We start from the raw sequence: 26,663 nt of genomic DNA, 5'->3' as shown, positions 1-26,663 counted from the left end.
CTTTGTCCAGAGCTCAACTAATTAAAGATATACGTTTTTTTAAGCTTATTTGTGTATAATAGCTATATTATTTGTGCATCTGTAAATACAGTTTGGTTTATTACGGTTTTTACTACAGCTGTTAACAGCATTACTGCCGTCCACCTCTGCAGCGTTATTAGTCTGCAGTTTATTCAGCTGATATCAGTACTTCATTATTTCGTTTTAAGAGTCACTGTCGCCAACCCCAGCGCGTCATAATGCTTTTTGAAAGTTTTGACCTAGTATCGGCTCTGGCGACACTTGCGGCTTGTTTAGTGTCAATGGCTTTGCTGCTGGCCGTGTCCCAGCAGTTGTGGCAGCTGCGATGGACCGCCACCCGGGACAAGAGCTGCAAGCTGCCCATGCCCAAGGGCTCCATGGGATTCCCCGTCATCGGAGAGACCTGCCACTGGCTCTTCCAGGTAAGCGCGTCCTCCGCCTCTCTCCTGCCCGCTCAGATGCGCCCCAGCCGAGCTGAGCTGCCAGCCTAAAAGCTCTGAGTTGAGCACACGCGTCGGGTAACGGGCTTTGGGATATGCAGCAGCTCCACGGTGCAGCGGCGGTGAGACTCCAGGCAGCATGGTCCCGTGGCCGGGGGACAAATTCGCCACCTTTCATGGTTATCAAAATGCAGGTTTTATGATATGGTATAGATATGACGGCATCGTTTTTTTGTGAGCGCAAATGTAAATGTTTACAGCGATGCATCACAGTATACTGAGTAAGTGCAAGTGGACACGTTTATGCACTGTTCCCGGTGCATGTTTAAAGATGAGAACATTTGTGTATTTTTATGAATGTAACAATAACTTAGCAATACCTTTACCTTCTACGTATGTTCATCTGCTTACACAGAAAAGTGCTTTTACTTTTTGTAGAGTCCAGCATTTGCCACTTCATAAAACCAGTTAGCTTCAAAAGATGACCCGGATATTTTTTTTAACTGGCGAAAAAGGAAAGTGCAAGCGCATCTCCTAGAAGTAATAAAGTTATCAATGAGCACTGACGCGTAAGAAACAGCACATATCACTTGCCAGTCCGACGGAGCGCTTGAAAGACGAGCTTGTGCAGCGGGACGTCGCCTGCGTGCAGGATAAAATAACTTCTGTTGACCAGACTCGATGTTTTAGCTTTCTCCATGTGTAATTACGCGTCCTAATTACGCCTTCCCGGAATAAATTCACTGCAGTTCAGTCGTGTTGGAAACCATTCCTGTAATCTGTTCGACATAGAGCTAGATGATTAAATTAAATCAGTCCGACTGTTGCTCGGATGGAGGACCGAGAACTACAGTAAGGGAAAAAAATACCCAGCGTTTAAACTATGCCACGTTTCTTGGTGAGTGCAGAGTTCTGCACATTCGTAGCTGAGTGGTAGACGGAGTTTGTTTGGAATAATTCTGAGTTCGAAAGGAGCACTGCCAGTTTTTTCCCCAAACGAAGCTTACAACTATGAATATTTGGACCTTCATATACGTGTGCGTGCGCGCTTATGTGTATGTATGTATGTGTGTGTATGTGTGTGTGTGTGAGAGAAAGAGAGAGTGCGATCGTAGGTACGTGTGCGTCTGTGTGTATGTGCTGTGCCTTTCCTGTGTTCATAAGTTCCAAAAACTGTAAATTAACTAATGCATTGAAAAACCGAGGTACTGTACAGCTCTCGCTGGAGTGGTGCGCGCTTTTTAACTGAGTGCTGAAATGTAAGTCAGTGCGAAGGGGGGAAACTCGCATTGTGGACTTTTCAAGTAGTCCAAACGAGGATGCTGCAGACAGTCGATTTACGAGTTGCCGCAGGGGAAAATACGGTTTGTGACGTTCAAAATGACCTTTTTTTGTGGTAAAGAATGGCTCCGCTCTTGAATGAATTCCAGCACCGTGTTTCATTACAGTTGGCAAGCCTTTAATCCATTGACTCAATTTTTTTGATTGATATATTTAAAAATCAATAGGTTTTGAATTGTGCGTCGCTTGCCAAACTCCCGTCACTTCTAATTTCTTGAGGGCGCACATTTTGTGCCAGATTGCGGACTAAATGTGTGCTACCGTGCAAACTCGCAGTTCTAAATGTCTGCACGTCTCATATGTGAGTCGCTGAAATCCCGTACGGGAATGTACACTGACGGCGCGGCTGCGCTGCGTATTGATGTTTTTCCCAGTGAATACCAAACATAGATTCCCTGCTCCCCTCGGCTGCCCTCGGTGTGGTCACTGGCTCTAACCGCAAAGTGTCCTCTAGTAGCCTACACCCCTTCTTCGGTAAACTGAACAGAAGTGTGTCTCGGACAGGATTTTCCAAACGTCGGGCGTGCTTCGGAAGGAAACGGTTTTTGCACCACCGCCTGATGACTTCTGTAGCCTCTTTGAATACGTGGTGCTTATCAATTTAGACTAAAGTACAGAGTCGCTACGTCTGCTGCAATACCGGTCTGCGCAAACCTAGTTTATTTTGAAAGTTATGTTTAAACCTGCCTCAGCTCTGGTGTTATAAATGCTTAGCTTGTACGCTGTAACCCCTGGAGAGGCTGGTGGATGTACCCTCCGCGTTCAGACCATGTGCAGCGCGTCACGCAGCGCGAATGCGGAACCTCGTGGCCCCGCGCGCACACACTGGACAGCCTGTGATTCCACTCTCGTGCAGAAAGCCCTCGGGGGTTTCGCTGCAGCCCGGCGCGACGCCCGTAAACAGCTGCAGACTTTACTTTGTTTGTGTATACCGTACAGATTTCCCTGCAAACTACAGCAGTCGGCTGCTAGTCATCTCCAGGAATCTCCTTGGGCTGGTGTACATTACACGTGCGTGCATAAGAATTCGTTTTGTGGGCGGTTCGGTATTTTTTGTTGGCAGGTGCTTTTGGTGACTTTCTCTGCTGTGAGAGAGGAGATGGGCGGTGAGCGGCCAGCTCTCTCTGACTGACAGAATAGCTTTGGCAGCGGCCACCTTGTGGGTGCCTTCTGACAGGAGCTTGTGTGTCGGCTGGCAGCGGTTGGGTCAGGCGTGCCCGTCCGTGAATCGCAGGTCAGGGCAGGGTGCTGGGAGGAGGTCGACCCGAAGCTGAAGCAGCTGTTTGGAAGTACCTGTGGTTTTGAGAGTTTGTTAGCGCTGTGGGTCTGGCAGGGAGGTGGCAGGGATGGGAGGGGCAGGGGCAGGGGCGGGGCAGTGGGCGTTTCCGTACGAGGTGCTGGTCAGGTGACTACCTGTGCAGAAAGGAGGAGGAGAGAGTACATCTGGCCCTGACTCTTCTTTGCCCTGCGATCAGCCCTATACCAGCATTCTAAACTCTGAATCACTCTGAACTAGAGCCCTGTTGGCTGAGGTGATTGCATTGCATTGCTCTCTGATAGCCCCTGTGAAGCTTATCTGTCTTTCCATGACGGTGAAGGGAGAACAGAGCACGGTGTTCCTCCTCCCTCAGCTGAGCACAGAGTGCCTCGTGTAAGAGCCTAGCTCTCACATTTTGTCCTCTGTGCTGGCTCTCTGCAGCCAAAAATGCGCCCTCTGATTCTTCAAACACCGCTGTCTTTACCTTAAAAAGGCATGCATGCCCTTATTGTGATGGTAATTTGTGATGATTTTAAGTTTGGTTCCCAGTTCTCTGCACTGCCTAATTGTTCCGTCGGTGATGGATGACCTCACCAGCGTCGCGTGGACAGCCTCCTCAGATCGTTAGCGGGACTCTCCGCTGCGTCCGAGATGGTTTGCTGGAGTTTCGGCAGTCTGAGAGGGGCTCACATTTCCCGTTCTTTGGAGGGCCGATTGAAGTGGTTAGTCTCTGAACGCATGGTTAGGTGCAGAGACAGAGGGGCAGCGGCTGCATTTCTCTCTGAGAGGATCGAAGCTGATGCACACATGGCTCTTGTGAAAACACTGCAGGGTGGATGAAAAAAAGGCTCAGACTTTCTCTTTGTAAGACTTGGTGAAATAGGAAAAAAGAGAATTTGGCCTCACAATTCCTCCTCCTTCTGAGAGCCCTTGTTCCGGCTTTGCAGCTCCAGTCTTTCTCAGCGCCTGGCTGAGTGAACATCAGTCTTCTCACAGATAACATTTGACCACAGGACTTCATCTGAGCCACTTAGGAGTCATGCCCCATTAGGCCATGGTCTGACCTTTGACCCTGCTGCTGTGCGGCTCTGCTAGCCAGGTCTGGTCAAGGGGATGAGAGCCCTGCTATCACAGGGAAAGAGTGCAGCCGTCCTGTAGGGGTTAGTTCAGGATCAGTTCACAGTTCAACACCACAATGAATGGATTGACTTGTGGCGGCAGGGTCCAGACTTTTGAGGGGGTCATTGCCCCCCCCCCACCGTTTTGTGGGTTTAAAATACATTTTTTGAGGTTAATTCTTAGAGTTCACTGTGAATGTGGAGAGGGGCGAGAGTACACTGGATCACTGTGTGCCGAAACCTCCAGAGCCATTTAGCACTATGCAATAATTCAACGCATCTGTTCGACAATTTATCAGCGCTGCACATTTTTTGACTAACAGTGTTTCTTGCAGCGGCGGCTGATCCGCCTGTACCGCTATCTGGCGTTTCTGCCTCATTCGTCCTTCAGCACATTGATATTACCTGGCAGTGCTTCTGAGCTGCTCAGGTGCGGCCATGTCAGACCCTGGATGGCAGCTGAAAGACGGGGTGTTTTTTTTTCCGAGCCGGGCTTCATTACGGAGTGTGAGGCCTTTCAATTTCGGAGACCCAGAAGTCTGTGTTCTGATGTTTTTCAGCGACTGCGATGTTGAGCTCCGCAGTGCTCAGGTTTTTAATGATGAAATGCAGACCCTCAAAGAGAGGGAGGGTTGAGGGAGGGTTGAGTGATGGTGATGGGGGTTGAGTTTTGGGAATGGAGAGTTGAGTGGTTATTACATTACATTACATTCATTTAGCAGATGCCATTATCCAGAGCGACTTCAAGCACAATTGAACAGAAGTGTATCCTTTTAAGTTAAATGAGCAACAGTGTCAGACCAGGCTAACAACACTCCCAGGCCAGTGAGTGTAAGCATAACACTTGTGCAACCTGACCAAGTTATGACAAAATGTCTGGTGTTGAAGATGGAGCACTATAGATATATACATTTGAGTATTAATGCTAAAATGTTAAGCACTGAGGAAGGATTGATGACCATTGAAGGAAGAAGTGTTGCTAATGGAGAGTTGAGTGTTAGGAGTAAAGGAGTTTTTGGTGTAGAATCTCTGGTGTTAATAATAGAGCTTTGAGTGTTGAGGTTTAGAATAGATTATTGTGTTTTGATGAAGGATTTTTGGGTCTTCCATGCTGAAAACTCCACTCTCTCTGGTATTGATGGACTACTACTTGATGGACTACTAAGTGTGTTGAGTGGGGACATGTTGATGATGAGGACCTGAGTGTTGGTGATAGAGCGTTGAGTGTTCGGGAGGTGGTATCGAGCATTCGTAATGGTGTGTTCGGTCTTGATAAAGGGCGTATTGAGTGTTCCATGCTGGGCGGTTTTGGAAGGGGGCGCAGGGCCGATCACGGCGACATGGGAAGGTTCAGACAGGGGGCAGCGGTAATGGTCACCCCCTCATGTCCCGGGACGGCTCTTTTCCCCCGGTTTGACAGCTGCGGGCTTGGGGACAAAGGTGCCCTGCCGGGGGTCGCGTCCCCGAGGCCTGGGTCCTGCGGCTGCCCCCCGCCGGGTGCGGGGACGGGGGCGCGGACGTCCTCAGAAAGGCCTGCCCGAATCTGCATGCAGGACAGGGAGCTTAGCCGGGCCCCGGGGCTCCGGAGAGAGAGAGCGGCTCAAAGAGGTGACTGGCACGGCAGCGGCTTGCCCCTTCTCTCACCCCGGGAACGCACTGCGCCCCTCAAACGCCTCTTGTCTCAGGGGAACAAAACGGGGGGCCGAACGGGACTTGGCAGGGGTCCGCCGGGGGTCCAGGGGTGAGCGCTCTCACCGCACTCAACAACCATAATCTCACTCCGCGCACCGCTTCCAGGTCAAAGGGCAGCCCTTTCTCTCCTGTCTCCCTCTTCTCTGCTTTTGGCTCTCCCCGAGCCGTTCCTTTTGTGCCCGGGAGGGAAGCGAATGTTCTTCTTCCAGTACTCTCTACCCTTTCTCTAACCCCCAGCTGCAATCCGCACCCCCCCCCCCCCCCCCACACCCCCGCAACCCCCCCCAACCCCCCCCCCCCCCCCCAAATCGTACGCGCTTCCCCCCGATGGCACTGTGTGACTGGGAGTGACGGGGGCCGCTTTGTGTGTGTGTGTGTGTGTGGGGGGGGCAAACAGAGAACCTGTCACTTCTCTCTGGGTCTCCAGCCTCCCCCACGCCTGTGCTCTCCGTTGGCTGCCAGTATGCCAGTGTTCCTCAGGCCGACTGATGGCAGAATAATGGAGCAGCCAACCCACTCCCACACACCCCCCCGCCCTCCTCACCCTCCCCTACCGATTCTATACCCTCACTGAACCCCTGCCAATGCACACATCCTGAGAGATTCCAATGGGCTATTTCAGTAAATGGATGTATTATCTTTATTTAAACTGTATGTGCAGCGTGCGTAGGGGTCAGAGTAAACCTACGCCGGTATACCTGCAACTTTAAATCAACAAACAGAGAAGTGACAGGGGTGGGGGTGGGAGTGGGGTGGGGTGGGGGGGGGCAGGCAAACACATAGTTTTACTTCATGTGATGAGTGTGAGAGGTCAGTGGGCAAATTATAGACAAGCGTAAGGGCAAAGTCAGCTGTTGATAACTGATCGAAGCAATGTCCGCAGACAGAAGCGGAGGAGAGGCAGGTAAAAGGCCAACACAAACAGGTAGAAAAGCTATAAAAATCCCCGCGGCTCCTGAGGTTCTGCTCTCTCCCCCTCTCTCTCTCTCTCTTTCACTCTCTCTCTCTCTCTCTCTCTTTCACTCTCTCTCTCTCTATCTCTCTCTCTCTCTCTTTCACTCTCTCTCTCTCTATCTCTCTCTCAGTCTCCTTCTCTCTCTCCTGTTGTGGCACTGCTGTCTGTGTGAGCTGCGCTGCTTGAATCGGGTGTGAGAGAGCTCTCTCCCTCTCTCTCTCTCTCTCCCTCTCTCTCTCTCTCTCTCTCTCTCTCTCTCTCTCTCTCTCCCTCTCTCTCTCTCTCTCTCTCTCTCTCTCTCTCTCTCTCTGGGTCACTGAGATCCACGACTCCGCGATGATCCCTCTTCAGGTTCCCCTGCCGCAAGAACCCCGGTGTCCGGGCACCCCCAGCGCTGATCTGAATAAACATAATTAAAGGACTTTTTTGTGGTACTAATAAAAGGGTCATTTGTGTAACATTTCCACTGCCGCACAAAGACTACATTTATATACTGGGAGTTTCGACTGGTGTCCAATTTACACAAAAATTTGTATTTTTAGTCTTGCGCTCTGTTTGGAAGGGGCCAGTGGAAAAAAGTAGTCCCCTTGTAAAATATCTGATAAATTTCTTTAAAAAATAAAAGAACTATTGAGACCGGAGTGTTAACTCTTTCCTGTCCACGATGCTTGCCGGGGGGGCAGGCCCGCAGTGTCTGGCCTGGGAGTGTGGCTGGTTTTCCAGGCAGATTTTTCTCAGGTTAGACACATTTCCCGGTGACACACTGGGCCGGCCGCTGTTAAAACACCCACTGCGGCGCGGGGTCAATCTCTCTGTTTGTCTGTCACACATCTGGCCACCCCTCTCCCCTTCCACTGATCCGTCAAGCTGTCTGCCCGCCGGGCGAGCACCGGGTGAGCATCGGGCGCTCTCCGAGAGCCACGGGCCGGTGGGAGGGTCAGAGAGGAAGAGCGGCGAGGTGAGGGAAAAGTGAAGGTGGAGGAGAGTGGGCAGCCGAGGGTGTGGAGGTCCTGCCGCCCCCTCTCCTGTATGAAACTGCAGGACTAGCACTGAGGGACTGGGTGTCAGGGACTGTTTGGAGGGTCTCAGTTGCAGAGAAAAGTGGCATTTGCAATAGAGGGCAGTTATTTGATTTTATTTGCTCTTGCGGTGTCAGTAAGCTTCATGAAGAGGTCATGCGTTAATGCAGAGCAATGAGAGGGTGAGGGAAAGGTCCAGTGGCTGTCTGTCTGCCTGCAGTAATGGCATGCAGAGTGTGTGTGTGTGTGTGTGTGTGTGTGTGTGTGTGTGTGTGTGTGTGTGTGTAAAAGCCGTGGCTTTATGACATCACTCTGCCCCGGGCTGTGTGGCCCTTCGGTGCCCTGAGATTACGGGCGGACATTTCTCACCTTCTAACCAAATGTCATCCGCGGCCACTCCCCGGCCATTTTGGTAAACATTTCGTTTCGCGACTGTTCTATTTCCAGCGCGGGGCGTCACACGTCCGTGAATTAGACAGCAGAAATTCCTCAGCTTCCCTTCTCTCCTCCCTCCTTCGCTTCCTCCCTCTCTCCCTGACTAGGCTGGCTGAGTAAAGCTTTGTCTGCTCCTGGCGACTGTTGGGCTGCAAGATGACGCGCGTTTATGTGCGTGTGTGTCAGTATATGTTTGTGTGTGAGTATGTATATCTGTGTGTGTGTGTGTGTGTGTCTGTCCTCATTAATAACATTCTAAATGGACAGTAAAATTAGACTCTGCTCTGTTTGATTCTGCCTTCTCATGACGGGTAAGTAAGACACAAACTTTGGAGAACCTGAGAGACTATGATATCTGGCCACTTACTCAGCTGTGTGAATGTACTTACACAAATGACAATATATGTAAGCTGGATAGGAGCCTCTGCTATGCAAATATATGTAATGTAGTGTGATGGCCAGGCCAAAAGGAATTACTGGTGGTAAAAATGTAAATAAACCAGGCTTCTTGGCATGTTTTGCCATGCACCAACCCACTCTGATAGAGTAGTAGTGGAGTTTGGCAATCAGGGGATCACCAGTGTTCCCACTTCTATGCCAAAATCAGCATGACCTGTTCATCAACACCAGGGTGATGAATACTAACGCCTGCCCAGGACCTCCCTTGCAAGCAATACACAGGGCATGATTCAAACTTTACCAGAGCTGTTTTCACAACTTACGCTCTTAATAAGAGATGAGAGAAATGAGCGTCGGGGGTCACCGCTAAAAATATGGGGGACAGGATTGAGCTGCAGGACAGAGGGGTGCATGGAAGCATGTTTATCGCCCTTATGGAGCAGGATAGAGGGGTGCATGTAAAACTCTACATCCTCCTTACAGTGCCAGAAAGAGGGGTACATGAAACCACTGCTACACCCCTTACGGAGCAGGACAGAGGGCTGCATGTAAACACCCCTATCCCTCTATGTTATGGTGCAGCAGGGTGTTTTGGTGGCCCCCCTCTCTCCCGAGGGCGTGTTCCCCCCCATGCTCCAGACTGTGCTGGCTCCGCCCCCTGGGCCCGGCCGCCGGCCCCTCATCAGGGCTGAGAGGGCTGTTTGTGTGGAGAGAGGGGGAGAGAGGGCGGCTGCAGCAGGAAGCACGAAACGAAAACAGCCTGGGCACAGACAGGGGCGTGAGAGAGGGGCTCGAGCACCCCCCCCCCCCATGCGCTCGCCCCTCCCAGCCCCGCCCTCACATCACGAGCCTGGCCGATGGACGGGCCCCCGCTTTCGGGGAAGAGTCCGGCTCCGCCAGCGTGAGCAATCCCTTTCCCAGAAGCGCTTAGCGCAAGGCCGCAGGGTAATCCCGCACGGCATCGTTATCGCCGTGGAAACCGGAGAGTTCCCCCCCCCCCCGGCTCTCCCACCTAATACCAAAACAAAGGTGCCATAGACCGTGGGCCGTACACTTCGCGTTACTGAGGGTCACGACCCAGCTAGTAACTTTACATATCCAGCTTTTGCAGGGCTTAGGTCAAGGGTTAAGCTCATTTGGTCAAGCACCAAATTAATGCAAGTATATGTGTAAGAGATTAGAGGGATGGAGGGGGCGGCCCCGCCCTGGGGTGGCCCCGCCCCTGGGGGTAGGCCCGGCTGCGTGGGTCCTGTGTGAGTCAGCCCCCTCTGATGTCCTGACCGGAGGCCCTCCCGGGGCACTGGGAAGGTGGCGGTGTAGCCTGTGGCGTGGCGTCTGCTGGCAAGTGTCAAAACAGTTTGTGTTAAGTGGGGAAACGATAAGTCAGGGTCCTGACAAAGCTCCCATTCATACGGCCATTAATTCGTTATCCGAAAGCCGCTTAACCTCGGTCAGTGCCTCGGCAAAGCAGCTCGTGGCCCATACCAGCCATCCTAGGGGTGCGATGGGGGGGGTGCAGAGACACACAGGGGTCGATGGGGGGGTGCAGTGACACACAGGGCTCCGTGTCCCTGGACGAAGCTGCTGAGAGGTGCTCAGGAGGGCCCTGGCAGCGCAGTCCCATATTAGAGATTCCGCTGAGCGGTCTGTTACCTGCAGAATGGGAGAACTGAGATGCTATCACACCCAATGCAACCCTGCAGTCTACAAACATGGGCTCACACATATACACACACACACACACACACACACACGCGTGCGTGCACACACATACACATTCACGCACATTGGCATATAAACACACCCACACACATTCACACACACGCGTTCACAAACAAGCACATAAACGCACACAGACACGCACACACACACACGCGTGCACGTACAGGCATGTGTGCTCACATACCCGTACACAAACACACAGGCTGACTCTGCAGTGGGACTGAGTTTGGGTAGGCCCTAACAAACAGCCAGACAAACAGAAAAAAACCTCCATGATTCTAAAATTAGCCCTCATATAACCAGCAGTGTGTTCATGCACTCAAATGAGCAGGATTTAAATCAAGGCAAACGCAGAGCAAATCGCTCCAGTGAGCCAGCCTGCTCTAGACTGGTGCCTGGAACAGAATACTACAGTAGCTCTTTATGGCCAATGCATAAGCCCAGAGGTTACCGGCAATTAGAGGACATTAAACAGAAAACCAACGTCTCCTTTTAAAATGGTGCCAGCAGTCATTGACAGCGGCCTTTAATAGATCTGAATGTGCTTTTCTGTCGTGGATGACGTCTTGTGGCAGAACATAATGCACTCATTTGGTGTGTGTGTGTGTGTTAGAGAGAGGGAGAGGGACAGAGGTAGTGAGGTGTCCTGTCTATGGGGTTGTATATAGGTAATAATGTTGATAGACCACTGTTACACTGCCACTCAGCGTCCCGGACGGAAAAAACAGCATGTACAATGTGCAGAGTGTGTGTGTGTGTGTGAAATATGTGATGGATGTAGCCATGCTGTAAAAACACAGGCGTATGGTTCCAGCCTCCTTTCTCGAGGCCGTCAGAGGTGTGTATCACTCTTCACGTTGTGACTGTGCGTGGGATTTTGGCAGGCGCAGCTCAGATTGGCTTCCTGTTATTCCTGCGAATATCGCTAAACTCAGATTAGAAGGTGAGCGGGGGATCGAGGTAGCTGTCAGGCACGGTCACATGACCCTGTGAGCCCAACCTCATTGGCTGGCGCTGGTCGTCTGTGGGATGACAGACCGGGGGGCGAGGGCAGCGCATGCAGGGAAGGGGCGGGGTTTAGGAAACGAGCGGACAGGGCTGGCACGGCCCGCTCCTCGCTGGGTCCCTGTGGTCTGGCAGCGGAGACTGTCGCTGCCGCTTGCTAGTGGCTGGCTGCGTTAGCAGGAACACAGCAGCTCTGTTTATGAACAGGAGCCTTGGAGAGCCTGCAGCTTGGCGGGCGCTGACGTTCCTGCCGTCCTGACGGCCGCGACAAAGGCCGATGTGTGTCTGTCATGGGCTGTTAGGTGTGTGTATGTGTGTGTGTGTGTGTGTATGTTTATGTGTGTCTGTATATGTGAGTGTATATGTGTGCATATGTGTATGTATGTGTATATGTATGTGTATTTGTGTGTATGTGTATATGTGTGTGTATGCGTATGTGTATATGTGTGTGCATGTTCACATGTATATGTGTGAGTATTTGTGTCTGTGTGTTGTGTTTATGTGTTTGAAAGACAGTCTCTGATCGCTTGGGTCTTGGATCACTCTGTAGGAATCCATAAAAAGTCTCCCTCATAGCACAGCCTCCTGCTGCCGGAGAACTCTCTCCCCCAGCACATGCACACATGTATTAGATCAGTTCTCTGACCCTGTCTGTGATCTAAGAGGTGAAGCCAGGACCTTTCTCCTGTAATCTCTTAAACCAACCCCCTTACAGAAATCCCACACAACAACACCACCCCCCCACCCCCCACCCCCAAAATATAATCTCTGTAATCTGCCAATGCAAACTCGACACTCACGATAACTCTCACCTCCAAAACCCCATTAATGCTTACACCTCATTAGCCCGGTAATACCCCAGACTAATGCAGTGCTAAACCCTCACCCTTAAAGCAGCAGTTGCCCCCGAAAGCTGGAGCTGAGGAAACAGGAGACTCCTGAATTCCGCAGCAAAGCTGGCGGAGTCTCTGCCCTCAAACCGGCCGCGTTCAGGAAAACGGCTCCGGTGCCATTGAAAGGACTTCCTATGCCCTTTTGCTTCTTGTGATGTGTGCTGTGAGCTGCACTGTAACTTTAACTTTTTGTGTTTTTTTGTTGTTTCATATTTGTTGTTTCATATTTCACACGTAGTTCTTCCTCAGTCACCGCTCTGCAGAGCTGGATTGAACTTCAGCTCCGGGGTTTCTGATTGGCCCTGAGGGTGTTGTGTGCCGGCTCTGATTGGCCGACCTGACCGGGCCTGTGTTCTCTGATTGGCTGCAGGGCTCCGGGTTCCATGCATCGCGGAGGCAGAAATACGGGAATGTGTTTAAGACTCACCTGCTGGGCCGGCCGCTGATCCGGGTGACGGGAGCGGAAAATGTGCGTAAGGTGCTGATGGGGGAGCACAGCCTGGTGACCGTGGACTGGCCCCAGAGCACCAGCACCCTGCTGGGGCCCAACAGCCTGGCCAACTCCATCGGAGACATCCACCGCAAGAGGAGGAAGGTGAGGCTGAACTCCGCACCACTGCTGCCACCATGAATCTCACTGTCGTTATGGATCCTACTGCCACTGCAAATCGCAGTCACTATGAATCCTGATGCCGGTATGAATCCCACAGCCATTACAAACCCCACAGCCAGTGCGAATCCTTCTGTCTCTATAAATCCCGCTACCACTATGAATCCTATAGCCAACACAGATCCTTCTGTCTCAATGAATCCCAATGCCACTACGAATCCTACTGATTTGAATCACCCTCTCACTCCCACTGTCACTCCACTGGTCCCTATTTAGTTTCCCTCACACCCCCATAATGCACTTCTCAATGATACTTACATGTAAGGGGAGAGCTCTTAATGGGTTATTGGAGCTGTCGTACACTGGAGCTGTGTCCCCAAACCCAAACCAGTTTGCCTCTGAGTACCGTGACCCACAGATCACATTTTCAGAACGGTAAAGATTATTACTAGTTGGAGGGTCAGTCAGAGACACAGGGAAACATGGCCAATGGCTGAGGGCGTAGGACAGTTGCTATGGTAATACCCTCATGTTGAAGGAAAGTGGCCTGATGGTTTTAACGGAGGGGCCGTAGTGTCCCTGTTGGGATAACAAGGAGGACAGCCTCCCCACCTCCCGCTGGCTGCGGCTGACAGCACCCCTCACCTGTGAGTGAAGCGCACACCTGGCCCGGGCCTCCGCGTCTGCTATCAGGCGTCGCCCTGCCAACGGGCTCCCCCGGCAACCGTGAGAAAAAGCGCAGTGGCCCGAGCGCGAAGGAGGCCAGGCGCTGGCGTCAGCGCCTCGCCTCCCAGATCGCACCGATACAGACCCCCGTGGGGCACCGGCTGAGCCTCATCGGCCCATTAGAGGAAATTGCACAGGGGGCTCTTTTCAGTATCCGGGGGGAGGAGGAGGCGGGGGGGCGCATACCTCTCCCCCCTTGCCATTGTCCCCGAAACAGAATGGGCCTGTGTGAGAGGGCCCCTCCCTGGAGCTCAGGTTGCGCCTCACACACCTGTACCATTGAGAGGTCAATGGGCTGTAATCAGCTGCTTATCCCTGCGGTGTAGGAGTGCACACATAGCCCCCCTAATGACCGCTAATTAGTCAGCCAGCATTTGCCTCACAAAGAGGGCTTTTTTTACCCCCCTCCCCCTGGTGCAGGAACAGGGATCTGCCATTTTTACCCCAACCTCCCCCCTCTCCCCCCCCAGCCCCCCCCATCTTGGGGCTGGAGCAAGGCTGTATCACCCCCCCCCCACTCTATAGTGCAATGGTGTGTTACATATGGATTATGTAGCAAGGTAGATGGTGGTTGTGCTTTACATAGAATGGTACCGATGGCCCAGCCCGACCTTTCTGTGTTGTAACGGAGCGGGTGGTTTAGGAGGAGGATGGGGGGGTGGGGGGGGGGGTTGTGGGATTCCAGAGCCGAACATGAACTTTGACCAATCCAGCATTCCAGTGATGGATAAAGAAACATGAGGCCCGCGCACACGCTGCTGGAACGGCCAGTTATAAAACTAAAACAACACTCACAGCAATAACATCAACAGAACAGTGACAAAACCACAGCCGCGCTGGCGAGGGCCCGTCTCTGAGCGGGCACGGGCTGGCACAAGGGAAGCCTCGGCCCGCCCGGGGGAGGGTGCTGCTCTGTCCTGGGCCCCTGGAGGATGCCTGGCCGTTTCGGCTTTTTAGGGAAGTTGTTCTGCCTCAGACCCTCACCTAGGAGCATGCCGGTGCTGCGGTTTCCACGTTTTCAGTGCATTTCCAGGAAACAAGCCAGGTTGAGCCAGCACATCAGGGTGGCCAGTCATTGTCAATGAGGGAGCTAACAGTTTAGCCCAGTGTTTATAGCCTAGCTTGCTGCTGTACACTTTGCATTCCTCAGCTCCATAGCTGAACACTCCCGCCACCCTGGTCCCTTTTCAGCTGTCTCCTGTCTGCACATCCTTTCTCTGCCTCTCCCCACCTTCTCTCTCCCTGTTTTAATGTGTTTTTCACCGCTTTCCCTGGAGCCCTCCCTGCTACCGTATTTTTACTGCGAGAGGAAAACAGAGAGACAGAGACAGAGGAAGAGTGAAGCACAGTGAGAGAATGAGAGAGAGAGAGAGGGAGAGAAGGAGAGAGAGCAGAGCTGTTAGTCAAACCCTTAAACCGATCTGCCAGACGGCCCATGTGAAAAAAAAAAAACACCGGAGAATTTGATACTGCCAAAAAAATCCGGCGATTTCCCCAGCTTCGGAGTGTATGCTGGGCCCCCACTGGCTACGCAGACACCCCTCCGGTATTCTGTCATATCGGGGCTTCCTCTGGGTAAAGGCTCGGGAAGCGGAGGTCACCCAGCGCACAGCAATACGTTTCTCTGTGAGCCCAGACACTGGGGCCTATTCAGAGGCCCGGAGACTCTTGAGTTATTGAGAGATCTGATGAGTCAGGTGGAGTTCAGGGTCCCAGAGACTGACTGGGGCCCCTGCCAGCCGGCCCCTGCCGCCGCTGCTCCAAGCCCCACCCTGCCTCTGGCCGGCGCCTCCCGGACGAGGGGAGGGCCTGGCAGGAGGCGGCGGACCGGGTCGGCTGGCGGACCGAGACAGCTGGCTTCCCAGAATCCTCCCACCTCGGTCACCTGGACCTGCTCCCTCTCGCTGGTCCCTCTGACTCTCCCACTCTCCCACCCCCCCCCCACATGCCTCCCTGTCCTCGGAGGCGCCCGTGAGTTGAGCTCATCACCCCTGCTCACGCTCGCCTGTCACCCGATGGCTGGCACGTCCACCGCCACGGGCGTCTGAGGCGGCCGTGCGAACCGCCGCGCGAACTGGAAACAGCGCGTCAGCGAGGGGCGGGTGGGGAGGGGTTGGGGTTACACGTGGATGAAAGAGAAAGGTAGCTGGCGTCCGACGCGCTCGGGGGGGGGGGGAGGGAGGAGCGGGCCATTAATTACAGAGAGAGCAGCCGCCGCGTGAGAGAGCAGCAGCAGCAGCAGCAGCAGCGGAGCTGGAGCCAGAGGAACTCAGAGAATGCTCTGCGTCTGAGAGCGCACCTGTCGCTGTGGCCAGCAGAGGGCGCAGCTATTTTATCCTCAGCCCCCGCTGATTATTGCTGGAGTCGAAACGATGAATGAAGGATTGTGTTTCAGGCAGCGAGGGTTAAAAGCGAGGGAGGAGCGAGACAGAGAGGGAGCAAAAAAAAAAAAGAAAAAAAGCGAGAAGAATGAAGTCTAAGAAGTCTTAGATGCTCTGCGCATTCCCTCATGCCCAAACTCTCTGAGTTCTTTTGGGATAGACAGAAATGCTTTTTTGGGGGCGGAATTTGGAATTTCATTAGCAACTGACTGACTGACAGACTAATGGGCTGATTACTGACTGACTGACTGACTCACTGACCAATGTGTTTTCTGTCAGACTCCGTGCAGGAAGAAGCCTGACTGTGACACTGTCGACCTGCACACACAGACGAGTGTCCCTCTCTGTATGTTGAGCCGGCGTGCTGGTTTCCCCGGGCAGCTTGCTGTCCAGACAGAGCAGGCCTATGTGCTCACACTCAGTGCTCTCCGGGGGACGCGGCAGCGGTGGTGGCGGTGGTGGTAGGGGGGTGGGGGCTTAAAGCCCCAAAGTTTCCCCTTCCATTTCCAGGCACTGAACTGCTGTTGCACCCCTGAGAAAGCAGCTCAACCTGAAATCACTTCAGAAAATATCCTGACCTGTAAATTGAAAACTATCCGAGTCACCCTGGAACGGAGGGTCAGCCGGGCAAAGACAGTAATGAAAATGAAATGAACAAGAGGACTTCAGCTGCTGGTGGTTTCGCCCCGTTTGGTCACCCTGCCACTGCACAGGGAAGGAAGTAACAACTGAAATGAAAAGGAGCTTTTGGTTTTGAAGAGCAGAGAGCAGCATGCATAACCACGGTGCAGTTACAGTGGACATTTCTTGTTGTGAAGGCAGGAACGTAACCTTGCGTGTGAGCTGTCTGTTCACGTGATCAGCCAGCCATCAGGAGAATGAGCAGATTATTGCTTCATCGAATGAAAACACTCTTTAGCTCACCCGTAAAATGTACCATAGCTGTTCTATCCTGTGGCTTTTGGCTGTTGCCCTGTGTTTGTGAAGCTGTGCAGAGCAAGCCCTCGATGTGTGGAATGGTCTGCTCGTGAGTCATTCGGAATCACGATCGATCAGTTGGAACCAGAATGAAAACGGGGACCTTCTAGAATGTTTGCCCATAAGGGGGCTGGCATTGTCCAGCCTGACAGGAAATGAGACAGGAAGTGAAAGTGGGTCGAGGAGGTGGGAACCCCTGTGTCAATGTCTGGAGCCCCTCCGTGGCCTGGGACGTTACTGCCCTCTCAGGCCGTGGGGCACCACAATTACCTGACACATGGAAGCGTTTGCACAGGAATAAGGGCTTCAGTCAGAGAGAGAGAGAGAGATGGAGAGAGAGAAAGAGAGAGGGAGAGAGAGGGAGAAGGAGAGGAAGGGAAGGACAGAGAGACAGACAGGAGGGAGAGAGCCAGAGAGAGGAACAGAGAAACAGAAAAAGCCTGCAGCCCGTATACCCAAACTGGTTTTCGCGCGACTCCAAAAATAAACCCTCCTCACCGGCCCCTCCCACCTGCTTGCTATTTTTCCCTTTCCTGTCCTGCAGGAAATAAAGCCGCTCTTTCTCCACTCCGAGCGCCGCCTCCGGCCTGCCTCGCTCCGCAGTCCTCTGGCCAGACAGGAGCTCGCTGGCGGGAAGGTCGATGACCTTGTCACCCCAGTCACACGGCCAGACGCCGCATGTATCCCGTACAAGGGGTGACATCACACTGTCAGTGTGGGTGTCTGTGACTGTCTGTGACTTTAGACGGATACATCCACACGTCAGAGTTCATTCATGTAGCTTGGTATGACTTCTGTCAGAATTCAACATCCGTTTGTTTTGCTGCAAACTGTGTGAAACCATAATTTACATGATTTCCTCTTCCACACAGATGCATGGCAGTATATGGAAGAGATGGTTTTTGATGATACAGCAAGGCCCAAGGACTGGCAGTTCTCATTGGTTGATATTGACTGATTGATTGAAAATATTGATAACTGAAAATTGATTGGAAATTCACAGTCTACATTAGGGTTAAGACCATTATGTAGACCATTATGTTCCTGGAGTGCCACAGACTTGCAGATTTTCTCTAAACTGACAAACTCAGAGTCCCTTGACCATGGGGTGACCTGCGTGTAGCCTGACAAATGACCTGGTAATGCGGGTGAGGTTTTGGACACTCCAGCACCCGGAGGAGCATGCAGCACACTGGAACCTTTGCACGGGTATCAGAGGCGGGGGCGGTGAGCAGTTTCGGGATTGTAGTGTGCGGCGGCGTTTGGGCGTTACATTCCTGTCCGAGGCCACGGCGTGCTCTGTGTTTTGGTCACAGCCAGGAGCCAAAAGCACGGTTCACACCTCAGCACCCCGTCCTGTCTCCAGAGGGGGTGACATGCACTGGGGGCCGGGCCAGGGAGAGGGGGGGGGTCAGGGGGCGAGAGCCGAAAAACAGTCGGGGCGCAGTGCAGGGGCGGGAAATGTACGGCGCTTAACTTCTTAACACTGTCTGTGATCTCTCCTCTCCCACTGCCAAGGTAACCCAGAGCTCTGAGAGCAATTGTTCATTCATACGATCGGTGTACTGAAAACAGCACAGTGAGGGAGAGAGGGAGAGAGGGACAGAGAGAGTGAGAGAGAGGGAGAGAGAGAAAGGGGGAGGGAGGGGGCCAGGAAAGGACGAGGGAGGGACATGCCAGCTCAAGGCGTGTGTGATGACACCGTCCAAAAGACAAGAGAAGAGAGGGCATGAAGGGGAGGGGGAGGAGAGAATGAAAGAGAGATGGGCAGAGAGGGAGAGAGAGAGAGTGAGAGAGAGGGGAGGGGAAGGGGTGGAGAGTGTGTGTGCCGCCCCTCCATCTTTACAACTCTGGAAAACCTTTGCGGAGCCAAGGTATTTGGGGTCAGATGGCTCTGAGACGCTGCATAAAAAGTGCTATTGTTAGTCCTCGGAGCTGGAGTTTTTAAGGGGAACATGGATGTTATTTCACCAAACAAACCCTTGCGAGTGAGGCGCATTAGAAATGCGCTACCACCGCCAGGAAAATCTTACCTTTCCCAGTGAGTGCTGACAGAGAGGGAAACTCTCCCACTCGCAAGAATATGTTTCTACTCTGAGAGAGAGAGAAAGAGAGAAAGAGAGAAAGAGAGAGAGAGAGAGAAAGGGTGAGAGAGGAGAGAGAGCAACAGAGAGAGAGAAAGAGAGGGTGAGGGAGACAGAGAGGGGGAGAGAGAGAGACAAAGAGAGACAGAGACAGAGAGAGGAGAGAAAGACAGAGAGAGAGGGAGAGGAGAGAGAAAGAGACACAGAGAGGAAAGAAAAATGAGTTTTCCATTGAAAAAAAAACCAAAAACAGGACAGAGGCTTCTGTTGTAAATCAGTGATGGCTGCAGAGGGGTTATTCATATATATATTTTTTTTTCATAGTGTTTTCTCTTTTTCCCTCTGTAAATCAGGCAGGGCTGAACTGCTGCTCTTAGCTGTGCCTGGGAGCGCAGCTCTGCGATGCAGAGAGTGAGGGTGTGGGGGTGTGGAGGATGGGGCGCGAGTCGTGGGGCAAAGGGGGTGTGGTAATTTGGGGAGATGGAGGTGTGGTGTATTGAGAAATGGGGGTGTTGCGTACTGAGTGGTGGGGGTGTGGTATATTTATTGATGAGGGTATAGTATATTGGGAAGTTGTAGTGTGGCACATAGGGCGATAGGGGTGTGGTATTTTGTACAATGAGGGTGCGGTATATTGGGGCAATGGGGGTTGTGGTATATAAGGTGATGGGGGTTGGCTAATACACTATAGGTTAGCATCAGTTCTCTCTACAACTGGCGTTTGTAACATAAAACGAGGGAAGCCGAAATCGGAACGACACGTCTTCACATAGACACCTGTCTGGCTGACCTGGCTAATGTACGAAAAAGGATCTGAGAGGCATCAGCATGTCTACTACAGGACTTGTGTTATGACCGTGGTATGTGAGGGATTTTTGCCTTCAGCATTGTTGAATTTCACCTGTAGGGGGAGGTGCTCTCAGTTTTCCCTACAGACAGTAATGTTTGGGTTTCGCCTGAGCACTGAGGCTGACTGCTCTGGGTGTGTGTGTAGTCTGTGCCCCTCTGTGTTATCAGAAAGCTTTTCACGGTGCCGATGGTGATCAGAACAGCCAGAACATAGGACGATGTGAGACTGAACACCATCGTCTCTCTCCTCCTCTCTCTCTCTCCAGGTGTTCGCCAAGGTGTTCAGCCACGAGGCGCTGGAGAGCTACCTGCCCAAGATCCAGCAGGTGATCCAGGAGACGCTGCGGGTTTGGAGCAGCAACCCACAGCCCATAAATGTGTACCGCGAGTCCCAGCGGCTGTCCTTCCACATGGCCGTGCGGGTGCTCCTGGGCTTCCGCGTCTCTGACGACGAGATGCGCCACCTCTTCAGCACCTTCCAGGACTTCGTCGACAACGTCTTCTCCCTGCCCATCGACCTGCCCTTCACCGGCTACAGGAAGGTGAGGACCGGCCCCGTTCCCCGCACCCTAACCGTCCGTTTCTGTCTCTACTGCTGCCAGCTCTCACAAAAATGTGACCTATGAAAGTCACTCTGCGTAAAAGCGTCTGCTAAATGACAGTAATGTAACATGTTGGCATTTGTGATGATGTGAATGTGAGATGGTGATGGTGGTGCTGGCCTATGTACTAATGTGAATGTGAGAGAGTGGCTGGCCTTTGTGGTAGTGTGTGAGATGATAGCAGCACTGTGATCATGTGTGAAATGGTAAGGGGGCGGGATGTGTGAGATGTAACAGGGTGGTAACAGGGTGCTGGTGATGTTGTGTGAGCTGGTGACAGTATAAGAGATATTAACGAGGTAGTGGTGATGGTAGTGTGTGAGATATTAACAGGGTTATAGTGACGATGTTGTGTGAGATGGTAACGGGGTGGTAACAGTTGTGTGTGTGATGGTAACAGGCTGATGACAGTGTGTGTGATGGTAACAGGGTGGTACCAGCTGTGTGTGTGATGGTAACAGGCTTGTGACAGAGTGTGTGATGGTAACAGGGTGGTAACGGTTGTGTGTGTGATGGTAACAGGGTGGTAACGGTTGTGTGTGTGATGGTAACAGGGTGGTAACAGTTGTGTGTGTGATGGTAACAGGGTGGTAACGGTTGTGTGTGTGATGGTAATGGAGCTCTCTCCCGGTGTGTCCACAGGGGATCCGTGCCAGGGACACTCTGCAGAAGTGCATTGAGAAGGCCATTCGGGAGAAGCCTCTGTGCACCCAGGGGAAGGATTACGCCGACGCGCTCGATGTCCTCATCGAGAGCGCCAAGGAGCATGGCACGGAGCTCACCATGCAGGAGCTGAAGGTACGACCGTGCCGTCCGCCGGCCCCTCCCCCTCCGACACGTCCCCCGCCAGCCCCTCCCCCTCCGACACGTCCCCCGCCAGCCCATCCCCCTCTGACACACCCCGTCTGCCCCCCCCCCCCCCCGATGCGCCCCGCCCACCGTCTGAGGGAACCGCTTCTTCGCTGCTGTGGCGTTTGTGTTGGCATCGCTCCAGAACGTCCTTGTCAACGACTGGGAGGGAACAGGAAAGTCCCGTTTCAAAGTCATCCCGAATCTGCGAGCGGGCCTTCCCCCGTCACGCGGGTCGGGACGGTTCCCGTCAGACGCAGGGCGTAAACGAGTAACAGTAAATGACACCCACGCGGTCAGGGTTCGAGGGGGTTGACCGAGTGTCCTGTGGCTGAAGAAGCCTGTTGTGATGAGAACAATGACATGAGCTGCTCATTTAGTGTCAACACAGTCAGAGCAGGATGAATTTCTCCCCTCTCCTCTCTGCTCACCTTAATGTGACGGGTACTGTGGTAAAATCACAGTGGGACCTTGGCAGCTCTTTTTTTTCTTGGTGTGTCAGTGTAGCATAGTAATAAGGAGCAGGACTTATAATCAAAAGGTTGCTGGTTCGATTCCCTGTTGGGGCACTGCTGCTGTACCCTTGGGCAAAATATTTAACCCACAATTTCTTCAGTAAATATCCAGCTCTATAAATGGATAACATATACATAAGATAACCTATGTAAGTCACTCTGGATAAGAGCATCTGCTAACTGCTAATTATGTAATGTAATGTAAAATAGCCAGGCCAAAGCCTTGCTAGCCTGCTTCACTATGGCCATGTCACTGCAAAGCACAGTGAGGGAAAGCTACAGTGCTGATCTTCATTTTGATCATTATTTCCCGATTTCGGGGCTCCTGCAGGCTGGGGAGCAGATACGTCGTGTGCTTCGGGGGATTACCGAGTGCCGGCGTGAATGAAAATGGGAGGCTTTAGCGAGCGCACACTGCCGAGATGCTCGGGGTTGAAACAACACGAACGGCCTCAGCGGTATCACTCCGTAATCCCAGAGGAATCAGCTCAGTCAGCTTCTGTTTGGGAGAGCTGAGGAAATAAAAAAACAAGCAAAACACCCCCCAAAAATGCTAAAGTGAAACTAAATGAGGAAACTGAAGAATGTGTCCTTGATGCCCTTTGGAATTGAGACTGATATTTACTTTTTGTAATGAGCGGGATTTGGATATCTGGTGATCAAACACGGGCTGATCCAGTTTTGATGGCAGTTGGTTTCCATAAGATCAGAGGAGTAGGGGAGAAAGCAGGGGAGGAGGGTATAAAGGAGAGTGGAGGAGGTCTTTATACAGGAGAGTAGAGGAGGTCTTTATACGGGAGAGTGGAGGAGGTCTTTATACAGGAGAGTAGAGGAGGTCTTTATACGGGAGAGTGGAGGAGGTCTTTCTATAGGAGAGTAGGGAAGGTCTTTGTAAAGGAAAACTCCCAGAAGAATAGAAGTGATTGATATTGGTGGGGGTTGGGTAGGGGTCGGTAACAGTGATGGCCAGATAAATGAATGTAAATACAAGAGGAAGTCATGGATTAATTTAAAAAATAAAAGCACAAGGGAGAGATTTTTTTTGTGCAGACTTTTGACTGGTCACGCCATAAAAACCACTGTGAAAGAGAAGCAAGCTCAAAACGTGTCCTTCCGTCTGTACTCCAACCCAACATAAGCACTGCTAATGCCCCATACAGGACTCCCCCTCAGGAACACGGAAATATAGCGAGCGCCCAACAACCTGTCATTTCCCATAATCCTCCCCCCGGACAGCCTCGTCGTTAGCGGCCCCTCTGCCAGCAGAGGTTTTGGCAGCGGTGTCGTTTGAGTTCTGCCTCTCTGCACCTCCACAGAGTCAGGGTTAAGAGGCTGTTGTGTGGGCTGCGGATCGACATATTGATGCCGCTGATGATAAGTCCCCCGGACAGCTTTTTGGGGGCTTTCCTGGGCTCCCTCTCACTCCCAGCTCCTGCTGAAGAGTTTAAATCCGGGGCCAAAAACGAGTCAACACTCCTCCATCAGGCAGCTTGCGGCTGCTCCTCCACTGACCCCCCCCACCCCCACCCCCCACCCCCCATGCTTTTGCATGTAGTTTCCTTCCCACCACTGTTTTTCTCCACCACCTCTCTTGGCCTGGCACAGTCTGGGCATTGCCCCCACCAACCCACACTGACTTGCCATCACGGTGATTGCTGTCATGTCCTTCACCTGCGGTGAGAGGTCACTCGCTGACCCTACTGCACAATCACTGATTGCAGTCAAAGTCAAACCCCTCCTTATGCCCATGTGTATTTACAGAGACATGATATTGTGACATCATAGTCTTGAAGGATTATATTTTAAGATGTAAGCATTTCTAAGGGCTTTTTATTGTCTATAATGTACCAGTGTATTGGCAAGAGAACATATATCACTTCCAGATTAACTCAGTGTTTTGAACACAGTGTCTTGTCACAGTGGCTGTCAGACACTTATAGTCTTTCATCATTATAATATCATAATAATATTCATCATAATAATATTCCACTCAATGTCATAATATCCTTCTCAAACGCACTTCCCTGCATGAAATGGAACCTGACACAACTAAATTTCTGTATTGATTGAAATGAACGTTCTAACAGACCATGACATTATTCAAGGAATAAAAACATTGTGACCCAGACTGTGAGCTGGACTGTCCCATGACCCCTGTAAAGCCGCAGGTGGCCTGTAGATTAGTCGGAGCTATGATTGTGATTGTGAATCTCTCTCTAACGCTTTCCCATTGGCAGAAGGGACAGATGTGTCCCTGTCAATATGTTCACCTGTGTCTCACCTGTCCCCCTCTCTCACCTGCACTGTGTCTCACCTGTCCCCCTCTCTCACCTGCATTGTGTCTCACCTGTCCCCCTCTCTCACCTGCCCTGTGTCCCACCTGTCCCCCTCTCTCACCTGCACTGTGTCTCACCTGTCCCCCTCTCTCACCTGCATTGTGTCTCACCTGTCCCCCTCTCTCACGTGCCCTGTGTCCTACCTGCCCTGTATCTCACCTGTCCCCCTCTCTCACCTGTCCCCCTCTCTCACCTGTCCCCCTCTCTCACCTGCCCTGTGTCTCACCTGTCCCCCTCTCTCACCTGCCCTGTGTCCCACCTGTCCCCCTCTCTCACCTGCACTGTGTCTCACCTGTCCCCCTCTCTCACCTGCATTGTGTCTCACCTGTCCCCCTCTCTCACGTGCCCTGTGTCCTACCTGCCCTGTATCTCACCTGTCCCCCTCTCTCACCTGCCCTGTGTCTCACCTGTCCCCCTCTCTCACCTGCCCTGTGTCTCACCTGTCCCCCTCTCTCACCTGCCCTGTGTCCCACCTGTCCCCCTCTCTCACCTGCACTGTGTCTCACCTGTCCCCCTCTCTCACCTGCATTGTGTCTCACCTGTCCCCCTCTCTCACGTGCCCTGTGTCCTACCTGCCCTGTATCTCACCTGTCCCCCTCTCTCACCTGCCCTGTATCTCACCTGTCCCCCTCTCTCACCTGCCCTGTGTCCCACCTGCCCCCCTCTCTCACCTGCCCTGTGTCTCACCTGTCCCCCTCTCTCACCTGCACTGTGTCCCACCTGCCCTGTATCTCACCTGTCCCCCTCTCTCACCTGTCCCCCTCTCTCACCTGCCCCGTATCTCACCTGTCCCCCTCTCTCACCTGTCCCTCTCTCTCCCCTGTCCCCCTCCCTGCAGGAGTCGACGATCGAGCTGATCTTCGCGGCCTTCGCCACCACGGCGAGCGCCAGCACGTCCCTGATCATGCAGCTGCTGCGGCACCCGTCGGTGCTGGAGCGTCTGCGTGAGGAGCTGCGCAGCTGCGGCATCCTGCACAACGGCTGCCTGTGTGAGGGCGAGCTGCGCCTCGACAACGTCTGCGGCCTCAAGTACCTCGACTGCGTCATCAAGGAGGTGCTGCGGCTCTTCACGCCCGTCTCCGGGGGATACCGCACCGCCGTGCAGACCTTCGAGCTGGACGTGAGTCACCTGACCCGTCACATGACCTCGTTACCTCAGCATAGGGGCGGGCCTTGAAGTTACAGGCAGCACCTGGGGGCACCGTCACATCACGTGTTGTGTATTCACTTACACATTCTTATTCAGCGTGACTCATACAGGTATCTGTTTATACGGACAGACTTACTGTAAGTCCTTTGCTCCAATGTGTATCGGCAGTGCATTACACTGTGTAAGAAAAAAGGCTTGTGCAGATGATTCATTCCTACAATGCCATCTACTGAGCCAGCAAGGACAAATGAACAGCTATCCTGGAGCTTCAGAACGGGTGCATGAGAGATGAGAGAGGTCTCTCTCTCTCTTTCCTACTTATTCACTGACACCAACACGAGGTGTAGACCTATAATAGGATCTTAAAGATAGCCTAGATGTTTCCCTGATCCCTCATCCCCTATATTATAGCTTTCTCATGAGGGAACCTCTGAATGGAATGGCTTCATTGCGTAACGTTATTTACAAGCCAAATCATCAGAAGGTGCTTAGCTGAAAATCTTCACGCAGAAGTGTTCTCTGTAGTGTATGGTGGTGCGGGTGTGCTTGCTTTCCAGATATGAACTTTTCATTAGAGCATTTTGGATGAAAAGGGGTGGACACAGGGTCTAACAGGGATCTTATACATTCTTTCTCTCTCTCTCTTACTCCGTCCTTCTCTCTCGCGCTCCACCTTTCTCTCGCTGTATCTCTTTCTCTTGCTCCATCCCTCTCTCTGTCTCCCCCCCCCCCTCTCTCTCTCCTTCCCCCCACAGGGCGTACAGATCCCGAAAGGCTGGAGTGTGATGTACAGCATCCGGGATACCCACGACACCTCAGCCGTCTTCAAGGATGTGGAGACGTTTGACCCCGACCGCTTCAGCCAGGAACGCAGCGAGGACAAGGAGGGCCGCTTCCACTACCTGCCGTTCGGGGGCGGGGTACGCTCCTGCCTGGGCAAGCAGCTGGCCACCCTGTTCCTGCGTGTGCTGGCCATCGAGCTGGCCGGCTCCAGCCGCTTCGAGCTGGCCACGCGGACGTTCCCGCGCATCGTCACCGTGCCCGTCCTGCACCCCACCGACGGCCTCAAGGTCAAGTTCTACGGCCTGGACTCCAACCAGAACGAGATCATGGCCAAGTCCGACGAGATGCTGGGTGCCGCCGTCTGATTGGCCGGGTGGTTGGGCGGGGGCGGGGCGGAGGAGGAGGAGGAGGGCGGGTGATTGGGCAGGAGGATGAGCGCCAGTGGAGCTGTTTACTGTTTCTCCCCAAAATTATGCTCCGTGAACTTTGGAAGAAATTTTGA

The 26,663-nt window shown here is 52.7% G+C and overlaps 1 protein-coding gene across 1 annotated transcript; it reads left to right on the top strand.

Moving 5' to 3' along the window:
• Positions 1-6: 6 nt before the first annotated feature.
• Positions 7-26,663, top strand: LOC118793209 (cytochrome P450 26B1). Its single transcript, XM_036551274.1, has 6 exons — positions 7-443; positions 12,669-12,893; positions 20,193-20,468; positions 21,171-21,326; positions 25,067-25,348; positions 26,134-26,663. Exons 1-6 carry the CDS (start codon positions 240-242, stop codon positions 26,524-26,526), a joined length of 1,536 nt encoding a protein of 511 aa, XP_036407167.1. The 5' UTR covers positions 7-239; the 3' UTR covers positions 26,527-26,663.

The sequence above is a fragment of the Megalops cyprinoides genome, chromosome 18, assembly GCF_013368585.1.
Source record: "Megalops cyprinoides isolate fMegCyp1 chromosome 18, fMegCyp1.pri, whole genome shotgun sequence".
NCBI classification, from domain to species: Eukaryota; Metazoa; Chordata; class Actinopteri; order Elopiformes; family Megalopidae; genus Megalops; species Megalops cyprinoides.
Note: the sequence above shows the minus strand (reverse complement) of the source record. Positions and strands in the feature narration are given on the sequence as shown.

What these genes read in the sequence shown, in the direction of transcription:
- LOC118793209 (XM_036551274.1), top strand. Translation starts at nt 240, where the DNA reads ATGCTTTTTGAAAGTTTTGACCTAGTATCGGCTCTGGCGACACTTGCG. An exon ending in CCTGCCACTGGCTCTTCCAG is followed by an intron (nt 444 to 12,668) that starts GTAAGCGCGTCC and finishes GATTGGCTGCAG; the next exon opens with GGCTCCGGGTTCCATGCATC. An exon ending in TCACCATGCAGGAGCTGAAG is followed by an intron (nt 21,327 to 25,066) that starts GTACGACCGTGC and finishes CCCTCCCTGCAG; the next exon opens with GAGTCGACGATCGAGCTGAT.